Source organism: Electrona antarctica, assembly GCF_951216825.1.
Source record: "Electrona antarctica genome assembly, chromosome: 23".
Classification (NCBI taxonomy): Eukaryota; Metazoa; Chordata; class Actinopteri; order Myctophiformes; family Myctophidae; genus Electrona; species Electrona antarctica.
The window spans coordinates 9502180-9522383 of NC_136804.1; the positions used below are offsets into that span (position 1 = coordinate 9502180).

Genomic DNA, 20204 nt, shown 5'->3' on the forward strand with positions numbered 1-20204 from the left:
ACACAAACATTGAAGACAAAAGTGAGAACGCTAGCCCCTCCTATGCCCAGCTTTGAGTGTTTGTGTAAACACAAACATTGAAGACAAAAGTGTGGACTGGACGCAAATTGTGATTGGCCAGAATGAGATGATTTATGATGACGTATGGTGATAAGAGCGCCCCTCACTTCAAACGGGTGTGATTTTGTATTATTAATTTATTAGTTGCACAAGTGCAACACCTTTTCTCTGTAAAATGTGTACCATTCAGAATGTATTCATAATTGTTGCATTGTCGTGCATGCACAAGGCAGTTCCAGGTTCAGCTTAACATTAACTCATTTTGTTTTAAAATTGACAGTTCACCAATTTATTTAAATTTAAATTTATTTAACTCTTGAGAGTGTAAAATGAAACCAAATGGACCTGTAAGGTCCAATTTTACTCTCTCAAGAGTTAATTTATTGTTAAACATCTGCATTATACTTTACAAGAAGTCTACACAATGTAGAAGAAATTGTATTAATTTATATGTTTTCCAGGTTCTCTCCTATGGTACCAACATTAATACAGCATGGAATTGTGGACAAAATCTTATCCAACGACAACAAATTTGTTTTGGTTCTGAGAAGCTAAATGTCCTCAAATTGTGGTCCGTGGCTCAAATCCCGAATAAATAATGGGCCATGACATGAAAAGGTTTGAAAACCACTGGGCTAATGGAAAATATCTGGATGGTGGGTACTGTAGCAGTCCGCGTAAAAATGCTTATTTGTAGTAGCCTGGTTTCCAGCCCATAGATATGGACTAGACCCCGCCCACTCCACTGAGTGAACTTCAGGAAGCTTCAGAGTGATAATCAGGCTATATCTGTATAGGCTATTTTGGGTGAACTGCCATTTTTAACCACTGACTCCCCTGTGAAGTGTTTTGTGCAGTGTATAAAACATTTACAAAAACACAATCATTTGACAATTTTAAAATATTGTATTCCTTAAACAGAACTGCACCTTTGACTTGTCTAAATGATGGGTAGTAGTTTTTGCTGCTGTTTTGCGGCACAATAATAAAAACAGCTAGAGCTATCGGTTTTTCTGGCCCATTGCTCCTCAGTCAGGAACAGATTACATTATTGTTTACTGGTAAATAAGTGATGTGTCTACATTATTTTGGCCATGTTGTGTCACAGCTCGGTGGCATGTATGTGAAATGGCGCCCTCTCCTGGATGAGGGTGACAAATTCATGTTTCTCCAAACAGCCACGACACTCTTCTCCCCAGGAGGAAAGAACCCTCCTGAGCTCTGCCACGCGCAGTTTGGACAGCCCAGCACTGCTCAGGTCCCAGAGCTGCCGCTCTACGCACACACACGTACACGCACAGAGTATTAAAATCTGAATGTATAAGCTATTATTCACTCACATTCACTCATACAGGAACATGCAAATGTTACACCTATCATCGCTGTCGGATGGAAACCTAGCATGTACAAAACCGTTGCTTTTCAGAGAATGGAAATAAGAACCTGTGTTCCAAAGGATCCAATATATGTATTATTTAGTTACAAGCTCTTGTTAAAGGTATATTCAGTGATTTTACTTAATTCAAATATCACTTATTTTTTCTTCGTTTTTTGGATAATCCTCCCTACTATAAAGTGTGCTGACCATATAAGGAGTTCCTCCCTGTCCCCAGTGAGCCCCTGGGGTCAAAAAACCCTAGTTTCGGTTTGGGCTTTGGGTGGCAAAGCCTTCATCCAATAAGGATGAGAGGGGCCTTCCTCCAATCATGATCGAGTGGGGCGGGCCTTGGTGCACGTGCTGTTGGTCTGTTGTACTTCCCTCACTAGAGTGTGTGCATGTGCACATCTTGTTACCGGGGCGGACCGTTTTTTTTTTCTCCAAATCACCTAAATCACTGAATGCTCCTTTAATACTTTTAATCACTTAAATACCCACAGACAGACTTAACCACTTCCAACCTGGCATCCCTATCGTGGACATTGAATTGCAAATGTTAAAAAAAAAGATTAAGTAGGCTATACAATAGGGCTTGCTTGGTAAATGTAGGCTAGTATACTTATAATAATCTAAATCTACAAAGTAACTTGAAACTAAAGTTTTCAAATAATTGTACTTGTGTAAAAGTTCAATATTTGTATCAGATGTAGTGGAGTGAGAAGTATAAAGTATTTATAATACTCAAGTAATGTAAAAGTACTTCCACCACTGTCCACTATACTGTTTTCTCCATAGGGGAGAGTCGAGAGAGGAATAGCCTACACACACACACACACAAAAATAATAACAGGAATGCACACACACACACACACACACACACACACACACACACACACACACACACACACACACACACACACACACACACACACTTTACCGTATTTGAGTTCACAGATCTGTGTGTCTGAGCTGCTGAGTCTCTGGCAGACCTTGTCTACGGGGACGTGGAATGCGAGAGGGCGTGACACAGAGGTTGTGACCCGAGTGGCTGCGTCGCTGCTTGCGCCCAGGTAATAACACTGGGAAGATAGACGCGCACACACACACACACACACACACACACACACACACACACACACACACACACACACACACACACACACACACACACACACACACACACACACACACACACACACACACACACACACAATTTCAATTGCAGTGGTGTAAAATGTACTCAGATGTTTTACTATATAAGTAAAAGTATCAATACCACTATACCACAAAGTATCCGTTACACAAGATCTACAAAGTAACTAGTAACTAAAGTTTGCATCCATTTGGTTCCAATTGAACACTGATAGTGATATAAATTGTCTTAACAAAACAAATTCACCTACAGTGCCTTTAAGCTAATAAAACTGGGAAAGTATGTGTTTCATTTTAGATTTTAGCTATATATGAGTTTGTGTCACGATTTTTCCAAAATAGCAGATATACACGCTCATAGCGTGTCTCTTTGTGCTGCGCTATGAGCTTGTAGATTAGCTATTTTGGAGGATTTGAAAATTTGTGCAAATTATATATAGATTTTATAAAGAAACATTGTAACTCAAATCTTTGATTCTGGGGTCCAGCTGGAACCAAATATTTTGAGATGGTGGTCCGAGGGGCAAATACATATCATTTTTGGGGGTCCTTGACATGAAAATGTTTGAGCACCGGCCAATGTCCACTGATATAGTCATATAGAATCAGCCTCGGTCTTAACATAAAAATGTATGAGAAAAAATGAAGAATCGGGCATCCTTTACTAATTGATTGCTCTTAGTAACACTATGCACAGCGTCCCCCAGTAGTGAGTGACAGAACCAATACAGAAGAATGTTCAAGAAGAATGTAGGAGACATTCCATGCCGTGTGTGTGTGTGTGTGTGTTTGTGTGTGTGTGTGTGTGTGTGTGTGTGTGTGTGTGTGTGTGTGTGTGTGTGTGTGTGTGTGTGTGTGTGTGTGTGTGTGTGTGTGTGTGTGTGTGTGTGTGTGTGTGTGTGTGTGTGTGTGTGTGTGTGTGCGCGCGCGTGCGCGCGCGCGTGCACGTGTGTTGTTTCTCAGTCTCACCAGTCTAGCTTCCTTCCCTTGGACCACAGTGCAGGCCCCCGACATTCCATGCGATGTGTGTGTGTGCGTGCGTGCATGTGTGTGTGTGTGCGTGCGTGTGTGTTGTTTCTCAGTCTCACCAGTCTAGCTTCCTTCCCTTGGGCCACAGCGCAGGCCCTCTCCAGCCCTGCTTCTACCAGGGCAGGGCTGAGGTCTCTGTGAGTGGACGTCAGGGTGTCATACACTCTCTGTAGGAAGCCTTCACACACTGGGTGGGGGGAGACAAACCACAATCACAAATATTGTGTACAACAAGGGTTTTCATTAATCGTTTTAGTCCGAAGGATGCCCAAATTGTCTGTGGACCTGATGTTACACACCAATTTATTTTTATGATTAAAGGTATATTCAGTGATTTGACTTAATCTAAATATCACTTTTTTTTTTTTTTTTTTTTTGATAATCCTCCCTACTATAGAGTGTGCTGACCATATAAGGAGTTCCTCCCTGTCCCCAGTGAGCCCCTGGGGTCAAAAACCCCTAGTTTCAGTTTTGGTGGCGGGTGGCAAAGCCTTCATCCAATCAGGATGAGAGGGGCCTTCCTCCAATCATGATCGAGTGGGGGCGGGCCTTGGTGCACATGCTGTTGGCCTGTTGCACTTCCCCCCACTGTAGAGCGTGCATGTGCACATTTTGTTACCGGGGCGGACTGGGTGGTTTTCCAAATCACTCAAATCACTGAATGCTCCTTTAACAAAAAAATGTATATGAATGACTATTTGGGAGTGGGATACTGTACAAGTGTACAATAGTCATGACTCATGAGCATGAGGAACAGGCAGAGGAAAGAAAAAAATAAGTTGGGATACACAAATCTGTTATCAGTAGCATGCTATCAATATAACTCAGTATTGAGTAATATTGGATATTACTATTATTTAATATGAATCAATATTGGAAAGAAACTAGGTGAAGTTTAGAGGGAAAATCAAATCAAAATTATTGGAGCTGTTAACAAGTCATAGACATCAGTGAAATGTGCCCATAAGGTCTAAAGCCCAAAAGCTTGGAAATCACTGGATTAATATACAACATGTTATATTCTCAATTGTGTAGGCCACTAGGCCTACAATCATCATCTCAAAAGTAACTAAGCTGTCAAATGAATCTAGTGTGGAGTAGAAAAGCACTAGTGCCAAGTGGAGTTGAAGAATAAAGCAGCAAAAGAAAGGAAATTCTCAAGTATATAGTATAGCTACATACCTAGTACCTACAAGTATGTCTATACAAATACTTACTGTAAGTTCCATGTGTGAGTAAATGTACTTAATTACTTTCCAACAGCAACACTGAGATACATGCACACGCAGCTGTAGACTATTAATAACACTCATGTGCATGCTCATGCTGTGAATTGCCTAACCTTCACAGTTGCCTGTCGCAGAAGCGTCTCTTAACAAAAAGAGCAGAATTGCGACCGAGGAGAGAAGCATGTTTTCTTATAAATCAAATAACGAACACATTAGGAATAAATAATAATGATATTTCCGCAGAGATAGAGACCCAAGCGCCGTCAAGGCGTCAACGACTGTAAACTTTCCTTCCTGTGAACTGCAGTTCTCACTGGTGGCCTCGCAGCGTCGCTGTGGTAATAATAACGCTTTTTTTTTTACCACACTTTCGTAGCACGGGGGTGAAGAATAACAGATCTACAGGCTCACAACTTTTCCCGGCGCGACGCGTTGTGAGCTTGTAGATCTGCGATGTTTTTCCCCAGCGCGTGACACCGTCGTACCAGGCTTTCCACAGTGCTGCTGGTTCACATTACATTTTAATTACATTTAAATCCATTCTATGTTTTGTTTTTTTAATGTATTTTCCTAAATGTATTTTATTATACTACTAAATGACAATTTCTTCAAATTCACAGTGCTGAATCTGATAATTCTATTACATTTCTCGTGTTTAGACTCACATAAGATACAAACAAAGAGCACGTTTCCGTATCCGCTATAGACCGGATATGAAAACTAAAACGTGAATCGATCCCATTGTCGCGTCAAAGTGGTAGCTTTGGATTCGATTGCTAGGAGAGGCTGGAGCGTCTGTCAATCATTTGCACGCCACTCGGATTGGTCCAAACATAAGGAAGGAATAACATTTGGTTCCACCCACCGGCAGCCCACACACTCACAGCAGAAATATATTTTTCAAGCATGGCTGCGATTGGTGTTCACTTTGGGTACACATGTGCGTGCGTAGCAGTATTTAAGGTAATATATAACGAATTACTGTAATATTATGCTTCGTCGCTTGTCATTTCCTATGTTTCATTAATATTCGGCCTAATTTTGAGTTATTTTCAAGTAATTCAAACATTCCTGTCGGCTAGGCTAGCTAGAGGTAGCGGATCACCAGTACATCAGTACAGTGATTCATGTAATAATCAGTGAATTAAGGTTTGTTATCTCTGCTACAGTCACTATATTAATCAAATTGTGGATGTGTGTTTTGTCTAGGATGGCCGTGCTGATGTGGTTGCTAATGATGCAGGTGACAGGGTCACTCCAGCTGTGGTGGCATACAGGGACACTGAACAGGTGAGTGATACGATGAATGATGGGGGAGCATCTATGCTCCCAGGATTCACTCTCTGATCTCCTATACTCCCAAACCCTAATACTCTTAAGTTGCAATGCCCTCCACCAACAGCCCATTCATGAAACCGAAAAGTATTTGATTGTATACTTATAATGACAATACATTCATTTTCTTTGTCTCTGGCAAGTGGCAAGGCTCCACTGTTTTCATGTTATGAGCAACTCCAGCCTTGACAGAGACAGAGAGGATAACCCAAGCTGTCAGATTTGCAATATTGGTGATTGTATAGTCGTTTAATACAATCAGAATTGTCCCGATACCATTTATTTCAGACCATTTATTTAAGTACAAGTACTTAATTTTTTGTACTCGCTGATACCGAGTACCGATACGAGTACTTTTTATTGCTCCCGTTGCATTGATCGTTCAGTCTAGTGTCAATTGAATGTTTTGGTACTCAGGTCAGAGTATTGGGCCCAGTTCCGAGTACCTAGTACGAGTACTTGAGGGTGATATCGTCCCGAGTACCCGATACCAGTATCGGTATCGGACCAACTCTAAATCAGATATAGCCCCTCTCGGGACCCTCCGTAAAGTTTCTGAAATTTGGATGTTACTTTACGTAGGGTCCCTCTGCAGTTCATAAGCCCACAATAGGACGCAGCTGTACATAACCTCCGTTGCGGCCGTGCTGCGGCCTGGTGGTGGTGGTGAGATGTTTCAAAAACGGAAACGTCAGAGAATTTTCATTTGGCGCAGAAGCCGTTCAAGTATTTTTAATCTTTGTTTGACCGTTTTGGCTGCTCTGAAATTATCACTTCCTTCCTCCCTTGACTTCCTTATTGACTTCCCATTGTACCACCTCCAGCACCGGGACTGGCTAGCTGCGCGTCCCTACGTTCCTGCCTCTGATCTGCTCTGTCTCAGCTAGCCAGTCCCGGTGAAATTTCTCTGACGTTTCCGTTGTCTCCTATAGCCGATTTATGCTTCTTTTGAAACATCTCACCACCACCACCACCAGGCCGCAGCACGGCCGCAACGGAGGTTATGTACAGCTGCGTCCTATTGTGGGCTTACGAACTGCAGAGGGACTCTACGGGTGAATGATGAAAAGAGCTCAACCAGGGGGTCCCGAGAGGGGCTAAATCAGATAGGACTTTTGTTTTCTGTGAATGGATGGTATTGTAATAGATGCGGCTAGCATCTAAGTTGCTTGTGGCTACATAGGTCATTTGACCAAATTATTGATTCTCTGAAAAAGTTTTATTCTGCAAAACGGAAGCATCAGGCTAATTTTTGTGTACTTTTACCTTTCTTTTGTCCTGCACAGCAACATATTATATGGATGTGCATAACACTATCCTTAGTTTGAACTCTGTGTTTGGTTCATCATATCACACTGACTTTTAATGAGTTTGACTATACAGTATTCATATAATCAAGACCAACTAAAATTAAAACACTTAGTCACATACTGCACATGCATAGTATGGCCGTTGCAGTCCCGACTCCCAACAGTTATCAGTTGGTTAAACTATTTAACCAATTACATTTCTGTTTAGAATTAAAAGGAGCCTGGTTATCTGGCAAAGTAATGAACACTTCTCTTTGTTTATAGACTGGCATGTTGTTTGTGTCTTCTTGCATTCAGATCGTAGGCATTGCAGCGAAGCAGGGCCGTGTGCGCTATGCTGATAACACTGTTGTCAAAGTTAAACAGGTGCTGGGCAGAAGGTGAGTAGACATATCCTGTAACTAAGGCTGGGTAATATATTATACAGTATAGATATCGTGCTGTGAGCGAATCTAGATATCTTCCTTAAATAAGTGCTAAGTACTGTAGCTCTATATTGGCAATATGTGGAACTAGTAAGAGGGATCTCTCCAGCTCTTTAGTAAACAAAAAATGCTTTTCAGTTCAGGATACCAATTTCATCCAATCAAGTCTTGCATAGTAGATCAGAGATACGCCTACTTGTGCGTCCGAAGACATCTAAATTCAATGAATTCCTGAGAAAACCGGAAATGACAAACCTACTGTACAAACGCCCATAGAGAGCTTATTTTTTTAGAAATGTTCTTTGAAAAAAGAAATTGATATTATCGCTCTATGTGGTAAAGCTGATTCATTCTCTATATTTCTCTCTCTCGTCAGCTTTGATGACTCTGAAACGCAGAAACACAAAGAGGAGAGTAAATGTCCAGTGAGTATCTCGATCTGTACCAATGTTTATGAAATTATTTTTGTGTGGGGGATTTGTATTGTTTTGTTGCTTTTATTTCAACGTGACCTTAACTGTGTTTCTTGTGTGTCAGGTTATTAGAGTTAACTAAAAAACTAAAATTTTAATTTAAAAAACATTTTCATTAACTGAACTAAATAAACTAGAAAAGGAAAAGAAAAACTATAACTAAACTGAAACTGTATTGTGTGTTTACAAAACCAACTGAAATGGACAAAATGCCCGTAGTTTTTGTAAATGTATTTTTAAGCTTAATATGTAACTGAATATTATTTTTTTTAAACGCATATCTTTTCTTGAGTTTTTATTACACAATACTTACTCTGGCCTTTTTCAATCATGCACCTGACTTATTCGTCAGGTGTAGGATTGAAAAGGGCCGATAAAACACTAAAACTAAGCGTTTTAAATAAAAACTAGCAAACCCGCTCTAAAAACTAAAACTAACTGAATTAGAAGAAAATAAGTCAAAACTAACAAACTAAACTATAATGAGAAAAATAAATGACCACTGTGTCTTGCTGTACCAATGTGATTATCCGCTCTCTCGGGAGTAAAGCGATCTTATGCGTCGATGAGACCATTAGCCCCACTTGTGATTTCCTGACTTGGCACCGCACGATGGCAGGAAGAGTGTGTACGTAATTAGGTGTGTGGTGTTTGTTCTTCAGGTGGTGAACAAAGGGGAGAAGCCTCATTACGAGATCACAGCAGGGGAGCAAACCAAACATGTTGTCCCGGAGGACGTCGCCAAGCTCATCTTCCACAAAATGAAAGGTGACCTCACCTGCCAGACACACACGCTCCAGTTACTCCACTTGTGAGGGCTGTGCATTGTGTTCCACTGATGATGACATTAACCCATTTAGGCCTCAAAAATTTAAAAAAAATCTTCTAAATCCTCCAGTTTTCTGAAATAAATATTTTCACGATTTTTCAAAAATAGCAGACCTACAAGCTCGTAGCGCGCCACTCGGTGGCGCGCTATGAGCTTGTAGATCTGCTATTTTTCAATAGCTAAATTATAACAATGTTTAAAACACAAAGGGGTTCCTGCCCAAAATAGGTTAACGTTGGAAACCCCTAACTCAGTGGTTTTACAACCGGTGGTCCTTGAGGGTAGTTCCAGGTGGTCCCCAGCTAAATGATAGAGTTGGTAACCAAATGCACCCTTATAAATCTTTAACTCTTGACTGAGAGCATAAAATGAAGACCAGACCAGACAACTAGATTCCACAAACCTAACCTAGACACATTTTATAAACCAATTTTTCCTTTGACCGCTTACTAGAATAAAAGCACATGCGCTCACACGATTTGTTTTTTTTTGTTTTTCTTCAGAAACCGCTCAGGCAGCCTTGGGCTCGGAAGTCACTGAGGCTGTCATCACCGTTCCCTTTGAGTTTGCACAACCTCAGAAGAATGCTCTTAGGTAAGGCACACAGTGACCGCTGGAGCTTCTACACCACACAAGTACAGAAGTCCTTTGTTGTGTGTGTGCATGGATTAAAGTTCTCAGTTGCCACAAAGTCAGTCGTACAATTAGTCACACACGTTACCGCAGTGAAATTTGTTCTCCGCATTTGAGACATCTCTTGGAGTGGTGAGCCGCAGCGTGCTGCGCTCGGGAATCATTAGTTGATTTGACCCCCAATCCAACCCATTGATGCTTAGTGCCAAGCAGGGAGGCATTAGGTCCCATTTTTACAGTCTTTGGTATGACCCGGCCGGGGATCGAACCCCCGACCTCCCAGTTTCAGGGCAGACACTCTAACCACTGTCACAACTCGGTTCAATCATTTGGATTCCTCACGTGAGCTATGTAGATTTGCTATATCTTCTGTGTGACACTTTGCGCAACGAGATATAAATCGGACATAACCCTAACCCATGTGACTGGTAAAGTCAAACCCATAACAAAGTTATTTCAAGATGAAAGAGTATTTCATTGTTTCAAACTAGTGAAAAGCATTGTCCATAAACAATTATGCTCTTAATCCAGAGCGACATGCAGTAAGAAACGTAAACGCATACATCAAGTGCATAGATGCAGTGTAGTGCCTCAGTAATCTAGACTCATGGGTAAACTAAGAACCTACCATCAGCCTAAACAGTATAATCTAAAAAGAAAAAAATATAGGATACCAAGGCAATAAATGAACGTGGCATCTGTCTAAATAACATGCAATCTAAATGACATTCAAACCTATAAGCCTGCATGGTCGTGAAGGCTAGGACAAGTTCTACAGGCTAAGGTGAAGTCTGAAGAGGTGAATTGTCAGGTTACGGAGTTACGCAGTGAGTCTGCAGTTCTGGTCTTGGAAATTCCATAAAAGCAAAGGTTAAAAGCTCAAATCTGCGATTTCTTCCAACTTGGCTGTATGTAGAACAAAAGGAACAGGTTGTTAGAATGATGATAGCAAAACTATAATCCCGGTATAATAAATGTATATATTGTGCTGAATGTTTAGTAAACAGAGTGCCGGTGTGGCGGGTATCGTTTCATGCTGATTCACAGATTGGGACTGACAAAACCCCTTTCTCGTGTGTGTGTGTGTGTGTGTGTGTGTGTGTGTGTGTGTGTGTGTGTGTGCCACTGTGTGGTTTGCAGAGCGGCTGCTGAGGCTGCAGGCTTCCACGTGCTGAGGCTTATCCATGAACCGGCCGCTGCTCTCCTGGCGTACAACATCGGACAGGATTGCCCAACAGGCAAGAGGTACGACACCCAGAATGAGGAACGGTCTACTCTAACCCATTAAGACCTGAGGCCGATTGGATCTACAAATACCTTCTAAATCAGTAGTTCTGAAACATTGTGCGTAGCAAGGACTCCCAAAATGTATTCCTTTACAATTTTTATCCCACGATTTTGCAACCCATTTTTTTCACCCAAGTGTCAAGTATCTAATGTAATCCTGGGCGCTACACTTCGTCTGCCATCCTGGAGGCCCAAAATGTATTCCAATATGTATTTAGCCGCAGACCTCCATCTGAAAATCCTTTGTGACAGGGACCCCCCATAAAAGAAGATGTGTTTTTTAAAAAATCACACCCGTGTGAAGTGAGGGGCGCTCTTGTCTTATCATCATACATGATCTCATTCCGGCCAATTTGCATCCTCACCTTCGCCACCTTCAATGTTTGTGTTAAGACAATGTTTGTGTTTACACGACACAAACCCTCAAACCCCAAAATGATCCCAACACTCTATTTTGATTAGTTTTCTTGCACTGTGAAGTGTGAAACGGCTTCTCTCAAGGCCTGTTCGTGATCTAGAGCAGTGGGTTTAAACCCTTTTTCCAAACCAAATGGACCTGTAAGGGTCCATTTGGTTTCATCTTGCGCTCTCAAGAGTTAAGGATCTATACAAAGGTTCATATTTGGTTACCAACTCTCCAGCATTTAGCTGGGGACCAACTGGGATCCCCCTCGAGGACCACTGGTGGTCCCCGGATTACTGGTTGAAAACCATAAGAGGGCTGACTTGTCGGTGTGTTCCCAACAGCCACGTGCTGGTGTTCAAGCTGGGCGGGACGTCTCTGAGCGTGACGGCGCTCCAGGTGAACGGTGGAATGTTCCGGGTCCTCGACACGCACACCGACCACAGCATCGGAGGAGAGAGCTTCACGGAGGCCCTGGCTCAGCACCTGGCCGCCGAGTTCAAGAGGTAACGTCTAGCCAGCATGCACAGGTTGTTGACCCATTTAGACCTGAGATCAGATTCTAAAAAAAATGTCTTCTACATCCTAACGGTTTTCTGAAAAACCCATATTTCTATGTTGGTAGTTCTCAAATGATTCATCTCAAGGACCCCAAAAATGATATGTAATTGGCCGCCGACCCCCATCTGAAAGTATGTTGTTCCAGGGACCTTGCCAGAAGCAAAGATTTGAGTTGTAAAACGTTCGCTCTGAAAGAATATACATTCAAAGATTTGTGCCACATTTTCACGATTTTCATAGCAGATCAACAAGCTCGAGCTTGTAGATCTGCTATTTTTCAATAGCTTGTAGATCTCCGCTTTTTGTCGAAGAGATTTGGTGTTTGGCGGAACCTAGTATAGACCCCTATTTTGTGCGTGTCATTGGGCATATCGTTGTTTTTTTTTAATAAACAAAATAGCATATCTACAAGCTCAAAGCTTGTAGAAGCTCAAATTTGTTCAATAGTGCATATGGTGTACATATTTTGGTCATGTGTGTCAGTTTCTTTATTTATGTAGACAATATGGTGTACATAGTCTAATTTAATAATATTTCATAACGTTATTGAGCAAATTGTGTGTAACTAGAGCTATCTAATAATCTGTATGTTTGATGTGAATAGTTATAGGTGCTCTGCAATCTGTGAATAGCTCATGACATTGAATTAATTCTTTATTTATTGTTTTTGTCCTGTGTATGTGTATTGTGTAGATCATATAAGCAGGATGTGAGTGGTAATTCTCGGGCCATGATGAAACTGATGAACGGTGCCGACTTGGCCAAACACTCCCTGTCCACACTGGCCACTGCCAACTGTTTCGTGGACTCTCTGCATGACGGCATGGACTTCGAATGTGCTGTTTCCAGGTGCTGAACCCGAGCCTCACTTTGACATTTGACATTGTGCCATGGTTTATTATAACGCCTTAGGTATATTAATGTCATGCAACAGTTGGTGAGCTTCATTCAGAAGACATTCTGTCCTACTGAGCTAAAGACCAATAAGGCAATATAGAGGTGTGCAAAGCACAGTCGCCTGGCTGTAGCATGCTGACCATTTGGGTTGTCTAGTAGTGTTTGAATCAATCCATGGTATTGGTTATGTTGGTTGTTTCCGCATGCTCTGGTGCAGTGATTCTCAAACCTGTGACCCTAAAGAGAAATCCAAACTAGTGAAAATAGCCGATCTACAAGCTCACAACGGCTATCGGCTATTTTCATTATTACTTAAACATTTGTTTTCTAATTTATGTAATTTACCTTATTTTTGTTTTATTTCGTCCTTAAATTACTGACAAATTATTGAATTTTCTTTTTAATCCATGAAAATATTACCTTTTTTTTTGGGATTTGTTTTCGAAAAGGTTTTGAAATAATAATAACTTGCGGTGGTGGTTCAGTCTTTCACTTTCTCCCCGCCATTCAATTTCACGGGACCTCGCCCGCTTGCATCAGCGCCCCTCAACCTCTCTGTGCGTCCAAAATGATCCCCCGCCTCTCATTGAAATTGAATTACCAAGGGCACGTCAGTCACTAACTTTGACACTTCAAATGCAGACGGAGTATGACAACACTGCATTTCCCTCCCTCCCCCTTCTGTATAAAATAACTCGCTGCTTATTGCCATTTGGTTTCTTTTCTTAGAGCCCGCTTTGAGCTTCTCTGCTCATCCCTGTTCAACAAGAGCATCCAGCCAATCAAAACCCTGCTGGAGGAGGTTGGCCTCTCCGCCAGTGACATTAACAAGGTAGGTAATAATTAATTGCATTTTTATAGCGCTTTTCCAAGTGCTCAAAGCGCTTTACAATGGTTCATTCATTCATACATTGGGAGGTGAAGCGGCGATCAGTCGACGCCAGCGTCCTCACTTCCCACATTCACACACCAATGGTGGCGAGCTCACACTGACCAACTCATTGGAGGCAATGTCTTGCCCAAGGACATGTGGACAGGAGGAGCCGGGATTCGAACCGCCGACCCAGGGATCATTGGACGACCTGCTCTACCTCCTGAGCCACAGCCGCCCTGTACTACGCACTTCCTTCTGTACATGTAGACCGGTGGTGGGCGTCATTTTGTAGAAAATGGTTCACAATGAATAGGGCCGTCATGATTACCTAAAATAACTATTAACGGTTCATTGTTTTTTTTTAACGTAGGAAAATCTTTGTGACGTGTTAAGCTTGTAGATCTGCTATTTTTGGAAAATGTATGAACACTTTACAAAAAGAAAACGATTATATAACGACAGTTATGCGAACATAATCGTGATGTAATAATTGTGTGACAGGTGGGCCTAACAATGAAACTTACACTTGGTTACGTACCAGTGTCATGCACACAAGAAATGTCTGATCCACAAACTCACAACGTGTCTCGCCACGCTTTAGGCTTACGGTTAAAAATGGCAAAATGAATTGCATTGATGTCCTTACAAGTAACCTGTGTGTGTTTCAGGTGGTCCTCTGTGGCGGCTCGGCCAGGATCCCTCGCCTCCAGCAGATGATCCGCGACATCTTCCCCGATGTGGAGCTGCTGAACTCCGCCCCTCCTGATGAGGTCATCGCAGTGGGTGCCGCCCTCGAGGCGGGCCTATTGGTCGGCAGAGATGGCCCCTCCCTGGAGGAGGAGTCTGTCCCTGTGGATGCTTGTGCCTCAGACATTCTAGTGAAGGTATGTCAGTGTATATGAAACACTGCAAACATCTAAGCGGCCCATAACCAAGGATAGTCTAAGAAGGATGAGACGCGAAGACCGTACGGGCGACGCCATGTTGCTTATGGTGCTCCATGGAAGGAAAGAAACATGCGCAGTTGAGACCAAGGAAGCTGAACGCGGAAGTGTTGGCTGCATATAGCCCATTGCGCATGTTTCTTTCCTTCCAAAGCAACATGGCGTCGCCCGTACGGTCTTCGCGTCTCATCCTTCTTAGACTATCCTTGCCCATAACTAAAGAACCGATGATCACTGTTACGAAATGTATTTTTCGCGTGAAAGAAAAGCCACTTTACACGGCATTTCTTTTACTTCCGGTTCACGGCCCGCGACAAAATTAGCACTTTTACCTCTATTACCTCGAGTTGCCCAGTTAATTCATTGTAGAACACTTTGACCTGCGATTCGCGAGTTGCCCGAGTTATGTTTTCATTGTTTAATCCACGTTTTTAATCAGTTTTAAGTCATACACCGTTTTAAAGGTGATTTTCATGATGAGCAACTCATCGGTCGGTGCACTGGCTGTTCAAATGTAACTATATTAGGCAGTCTAGGCTATTAGACCGCCGTACATGTCCGGCATTGATCCTGTTAACACCCTGAACGCCCAGAGGTATTTAGGACCATTAAATCAGAGCGCCCAGCGATTTGCAGCAACGGAGCACATTTAGCGACGCACCAGGCCTTATCCCGTAGCTAGATGTAGCCAAAACACCCCTGAGGTGATCGACAACAATGGGAGGTATGATTAATTCTAACGCAACTAGCGATGGGACCGCGATGACCCGCCTAAAACATAATCTTTGCTTAGAATTGGACGGAATGATTTAGAATTTTAGATCAAAGTTATTCACGTTTTTAAGATTTTGGCGGGGAACATTTTCGATGACGTCCCAACCGGAAATGACATCGAATGTTGCCCAACAGATGCTCCCAGCCTGTGGAGCGATGCGATCGGTTTTTATATCAATAAATCTCCGTCCTTTTATTAATCTCCGTCCTGAGCGCTGGGTGTTACTATTTGATAGGACGGAGGTGTGATGTGGTGAGCTCATCCTACGAAGGGCTTAACTGTAGTCTGAGTGCAACTAAAAGGCCAGAGGCAGGTCACTAAGGCCCCTTTTGCACGAGAACGGTGTTCGTAGAAAATTACAAAGTATTATTTGCTGGGGTGACGTGGGGACCCTTTTGAGGGGGTGAAAATTCCTTCCAGAGTGATAATCTTTGAAAGCGCCGTTCCCTCCCGCCATCCATGTAAACGGGCAAAACGGTGAATCCACAAAACTCATCATGGCTCAAGTGGGCTCACAACGCATATGTTTATTACATTGATGCAGAGCCGTAGGCGATATTTGGAGTTCCTAGAATGAGCATCCTACAAATACAAATGACTGGAGTGTAGTGACTAGCGATGGTGAACGTAAAACCATGATATAAACAAACAGCCTTGTGATAGGAAGTAGAAAGGAACAGTGGTTCTTGACTTGTACATGGGTGCATGTCTGGTCTATCTAGTGGTCTGTCACCGCCACCTAGCGACCTGACCTGCACATTACAGCGTTTTACAGCGCCTGCGTGTAAAAGGTGAATGCAAAATGTACGGGACTCTGCCGTTTTCTCTGCCCGTTCTCGTGTAAAAGTGGCCTAACATTGTGCAAAAAGAAGATTGACGAACCATGAATTAATCCTGTGACCTTCTCTGAATGGCTACACACCATGATTTACAGGAGCTGGACGAATCGGGGGCAGAGGTGTTCAATGTGCTCCTCCCATCGGGCACGCCCCTTCCCGCTCGCCGTCATCACATCCTGAGTGCGAAGGGTCAGCTCTCCTCGCTCTGCCTGGAGCTGTACCAACGAATCACGGCTGAGCAGCCCGAAAAACTAGCCAAGGTACGTTATATTCTGGTTCTCATGCTGAGGTGGAGACGGGAGACCTGTCACATTGGGCTGACCAGGAAGCATTCCCTATCGAAGGAGCTAACCTGCAGGGAATGTGCATTAGATCAAGGGTTCCCAAACGTTTAATGACACGACGACACCCACCCCCCCAAAATAATCATATTTGAACTGGGGGACCCACCTCTCTGACAAGCATTTTCAATTGTAGAGTTGAGGCATCAATATGTTTGACTCGGTTCCACAGATAAATATTGTGAAAATAGCCGAACTATGCAAGGCGTTGTGAGCTTGTAATTTGGATATTAGGGTATGTGTATGGATATTAGGGTATGTGCATGGCTGCATGCATAAAATCACTATGTGAGTGGCAGAGTGAGTGGAAAAGTCAGTTGAACATCATTTAATGCGTCACACTTGTGACTCTTAATCAGATATCACTTTTCTTTTTTGATGTATGAGCTGTCATGGCCAGAAAGTAGTTTTTCCCACTCAGTAGACGTTCCCACATAACTTTTTTTCCCTAACTATTTCACGGCCAAAGTTTAACCATTTTTATAGTATACCGTAGTTTGTTGTTGTTTTTTTCCATTCCATTTTAGAGGTATTTAAAAAGTTCTTAAATGACCTTAAACCGATACATATACAGAGTGAGATAACGATGTCCCACATTAAGCAAATCATCCGGGGACCCACCCAAATCCTTTGGGGACACCCCTCTGATAATGTGAGACATGGCCAAAGCATTTTCGGTGGTCCCCGGCCAAAAACGTTGAGTTTTGTGTTCTAAACCACTCTTGTAAATCCTAGGAGTTTTCAGAAAAACTTATGTTGAGATATATATATATATATATATATATATATACACGGTATATAAACCGAATGGGTTAACTTGTCTATGTATCGTCTACATTCCTTCAGATTGTCCTGCGTGACCTGGAGCCTAATGAGAACAATCATAACATTGATGCAGTGCTGACCATGAAAAGGTAACCAGTAGCTCTATGACAGCTTAAAACAATGCATTCATCGATGCGTGCACAATGCATATACCCGTAGTACACTGTTGGGTGGAAATGGATGGGGGGGACCTTTAGTCACAAGTGTAATAGTTTTCATTGGTTAAATGTTCATAAAAGAAATCACACCCGTGTGAACTGAGTGGTGCAACTCATCTCTCTCTCTCTCTCTCTCTCTCTCTCTCTCTCTCTCTCATAAGCAGGCAACAGTGCAGCACTATCTCTCTCTCTGTTTCTGGCACAACAGTGCCACTTTTGCCCCTACTGGTACTCATAGTAACATAGTCCCATAGGTTAAGACGGACATTGCTGTTCCTTGGAGTGGTTGCACCACTCAATAACAGACACACTTAACCCCTTACAATAAGACCTGGTGCCATTATTTTGGGCATGTCATTATAGGCAAATATTTTAAAAATATTCCACGCAGAAAATGTCTTCTAATTTCACTACTTTTTGCGTGGCAAGTATAGTATAAAACGGGATATTAATTTATTGAAAACCTGTAAACGTAGGAGAAATGCATGGTTTCTGTCCAGCAGTGACAATATGAGTGACCTGCTTTTTTTGTTTTCTCTGTGTGTGTGTTTTAAAGGGACGGCTCCCTCCATGTTTCCTGTGTTGACCAGCTCAGTGGCAAGTCGGAGGCCATCACCATTGCAGTGGCGTCTTGAAAAGTACCATGCCTTTAAGTTTACACACACACAGGCGCACACACACACACACACACTACCACAATTTGGTGTACAAAGCTTTTTACGTGCAATCAATAAATGTTCAACCCAAACTGTATGCTGTGGGAATGTTTTATTCAGCGTTTGATCACTGTATCACAGATTGGCAAATAAGATGAAATAAAAAGATTTATTGATCTGAAATTCAGGAAATGTGTTGTGTATAGCAGGGGTAGGCAATAGGCATCTCACATTAAAAAAACAAACAAATCAAAGCTGTGTTTCACATGCCTTAAATGATTTTATAAAACAAATGTCTGTTTGAAGAGACCTTGAACCATGGTTCCAACCAAGCTCTTGTTTGAAAACTTGTTTTGTCTCCAGATGAAAGGTTCTTTTGAAACCTTTTTATGAACTAAATATCTTCTTCACACCGTACTTTTATTCTACCTTGAAGGTGGATTTTGCTAATGCATTTCAATGGGAATGGAGCGTTTTGCTGCCATTTGCAGATTCCTGCAATAAACCACTCGATTCCCATTGGAATGCATTGGCAGAATCCGCCCTCATAGGTGGAATAAAAGTTTGGTGTGACCGTGCCCTTCAAGTGCGACATTCAAGCATGAGGCCTGCACGAAAAGGATTACATGAGCATTTCTGTGTGTGCACCTGTAACATGTATTCCACATGCTTCTCCATCAATTGTTATACCACACACGTATTCACTTTTATAACGATATGTATTATTGTATATAAGGTTGTTTGTTGCAAGTTCCAGGTCCTAAATTAGCCATTGATTGTCAAGTATTTTTAAAAGGTTGCCCTGAGGCCAAGCCTACTTGCTGACCCCTGGCGAATCGCCTTAAAATACACACACATTGAATAAAGCAGTGTATATCAACAGTAGCTGAGTGAACCTTGGAAAGTTATGGAAACTTGTATGTACACATTTATTTGTGACTCAGATTCATGTTGACAGGAGGACATATGGTGCTGCTTTGGTAAAAAAACAAACAAACATGCAATTAATATTTTCATAGCTATGCTATATATATATATATATATATATATATATATATATATATATATATATATATATATATACATACATACATACATACATACACACACACACACACACACACACACACACTGTATTCTTCCAAGTATATATGATGCATGTAGTCAGTGCAACTAATATGAGTTTTGTACTGTATAATGGTACAGTCAAATCGGATGCAATGCAAACTTGAGCTGCATCTCCGTGTAGTGGGCTTTGGTGTTCATTTAAGCAGATGGGCTACTTTGCATGGCTCTTCACACAGATTCTGTGACTGGCACAAATCAGTCCCAGCCAGGAGACCACAGCCGATGATTACGCCAGATAAAAGACAGTTGAATTTGCAATGGGCTCAAATTCTGTTTGTTGACTACCGGAGTCAGCATGTTGACTACCGGAGTCAGCATGTTGACTACCGGAGTCAGCATGTTGACTACCGGAGTCAGCATGTTGACTACCGGAGTCGGCATGTTGACTACCGGAGTCGGCATGTTGACTACCGGAGTCGGCCTGTTGACTACCGGAGTCGGCCTGTTGACTACCGGAGTCGGCCTGTTGACTACCGGAGTCGGCCTGTTGACTACCGGAGTCGGCCTGTTGACTACCGGAGTCGGCCTGTAGTGGGCTTTGGTGTTCATTTAAGCAGATGGGCTACTTTGCATGGCTCTTCACACAGATTCTGTGACTGGCACAAATCAGTCCCAGCCAGGAGACCACAGCCGATGATTACGCCAGATAAAAGACAGTTGAAT

At 42.3% G+C, this 20204-nt stretch overlaps 2 protein-coding genes across 2 annotated transcripts; one reads left to right on the plus strand and one right to left on the minus strand.

Moving 5' to 3' along the window:
• Positions 1-1072: 1072 nt before the first annotated feature.
• cdnf (cerebral dopamine neurotrophic factor) lies at positions 1073-5156 on the minus strand. Its single transcript, XM_079494375.1, has 4 exons — positions 4962-5156; positions 3679-3806; positions 2376-2517; positions 1073-1335 (listed from the first exon to the last, which is right to left on the minus strand). Exons 1-4 carry the CDS (start codon positions 5029-5031, stop codon positions 1163-1165), a joined length of 513 nt encoding a protein of 170 aa, XP_079350501.1. The 5' UTR covers positions 5032-5156; the 3' UTR covers positions 1073-1162.
• A 543-nt stretch (positions 5157-5699) lies between these two features.
• On the plus strand, positions 5700-18563 carry hspa14 (heat shock protein 14). The gene is made up of 14 exons (XM_079493908.1): positions 5700-5811; positions 6058-6138; positions 7791-7873; positions 8295-8343; positions 9054-9159; positions 9724-9814; positions 10994-11098; positions 11888-12049; positions 12798-12953; positions 13731-13833; positions 14544-14759; positions 16529-16693; positions 17621-17688; positions 18314-18563. The coding sequence occupies exons 1-14, from the start codon at positions 5755-5757 to the stop codon at positions 18390-18392; spliced, it is 1521 nt and encodes a 506-aa protein (XP_079350034.1). The 5' UTR covers positions 5700-5754; the 3' UTR covers positions 18393-18563.
• The last annotated feature ends 1641 nt before the right edge of the window (positions 18564-20204 follow it).

What these genes read in the sequence shown, in the direction of transcription:
- cdnf (XM_079494375.1), bottom strand. Translation starts at nt 5,031, where the DNA reads ATGCTTCTCTCCTCGGTCGCAATTCTGCTCTTTTTGTTAAGAGACGCT. An exon ending in TGCGACAGGCAACTGTGAAG is followed by an intron (nt 3,807 to 4,961) that starts GTTAGGCAATTC and finishes CCCCCCACCCAG; the next exon opens with TGTGTGAAGGCTTCCTACAG. An exon ending in GATCTGTGAACTCAAATACG is followed by an intron (nt 1,336 to 2,375) that starts GTAAAGTGTGTG and finishes GTGTGTGCGTAG; the next exon opens with AGCGGCAGCTCTGGGACCTG.
- hspa14 (XM_079493908.1), top strand. Translation starts at nt 5,755, where the DNA reads ATGGCTGCGATTGGTGTTCACTTTGGGTACACATGTGCGTGCGTAGCA. An exon ending in CATCTTCCACAAAATGAAAG is followed by an intron (nt 9,160 to 9,723) that starts GTGACCTCACCT and finishes GTTTTTCTTCAG; the next exon opens with AAACCGCTCAGGCAGCCTTG. An exon ending in CCTCAGACATTCTAGTGAAG is followed by an intron (nt 14,760 to 16,528) that starts GTATGTCAGTGT and finishes CATGATTTACAG; the next exon opens with GAGCTGGACGAATCGGGGGC.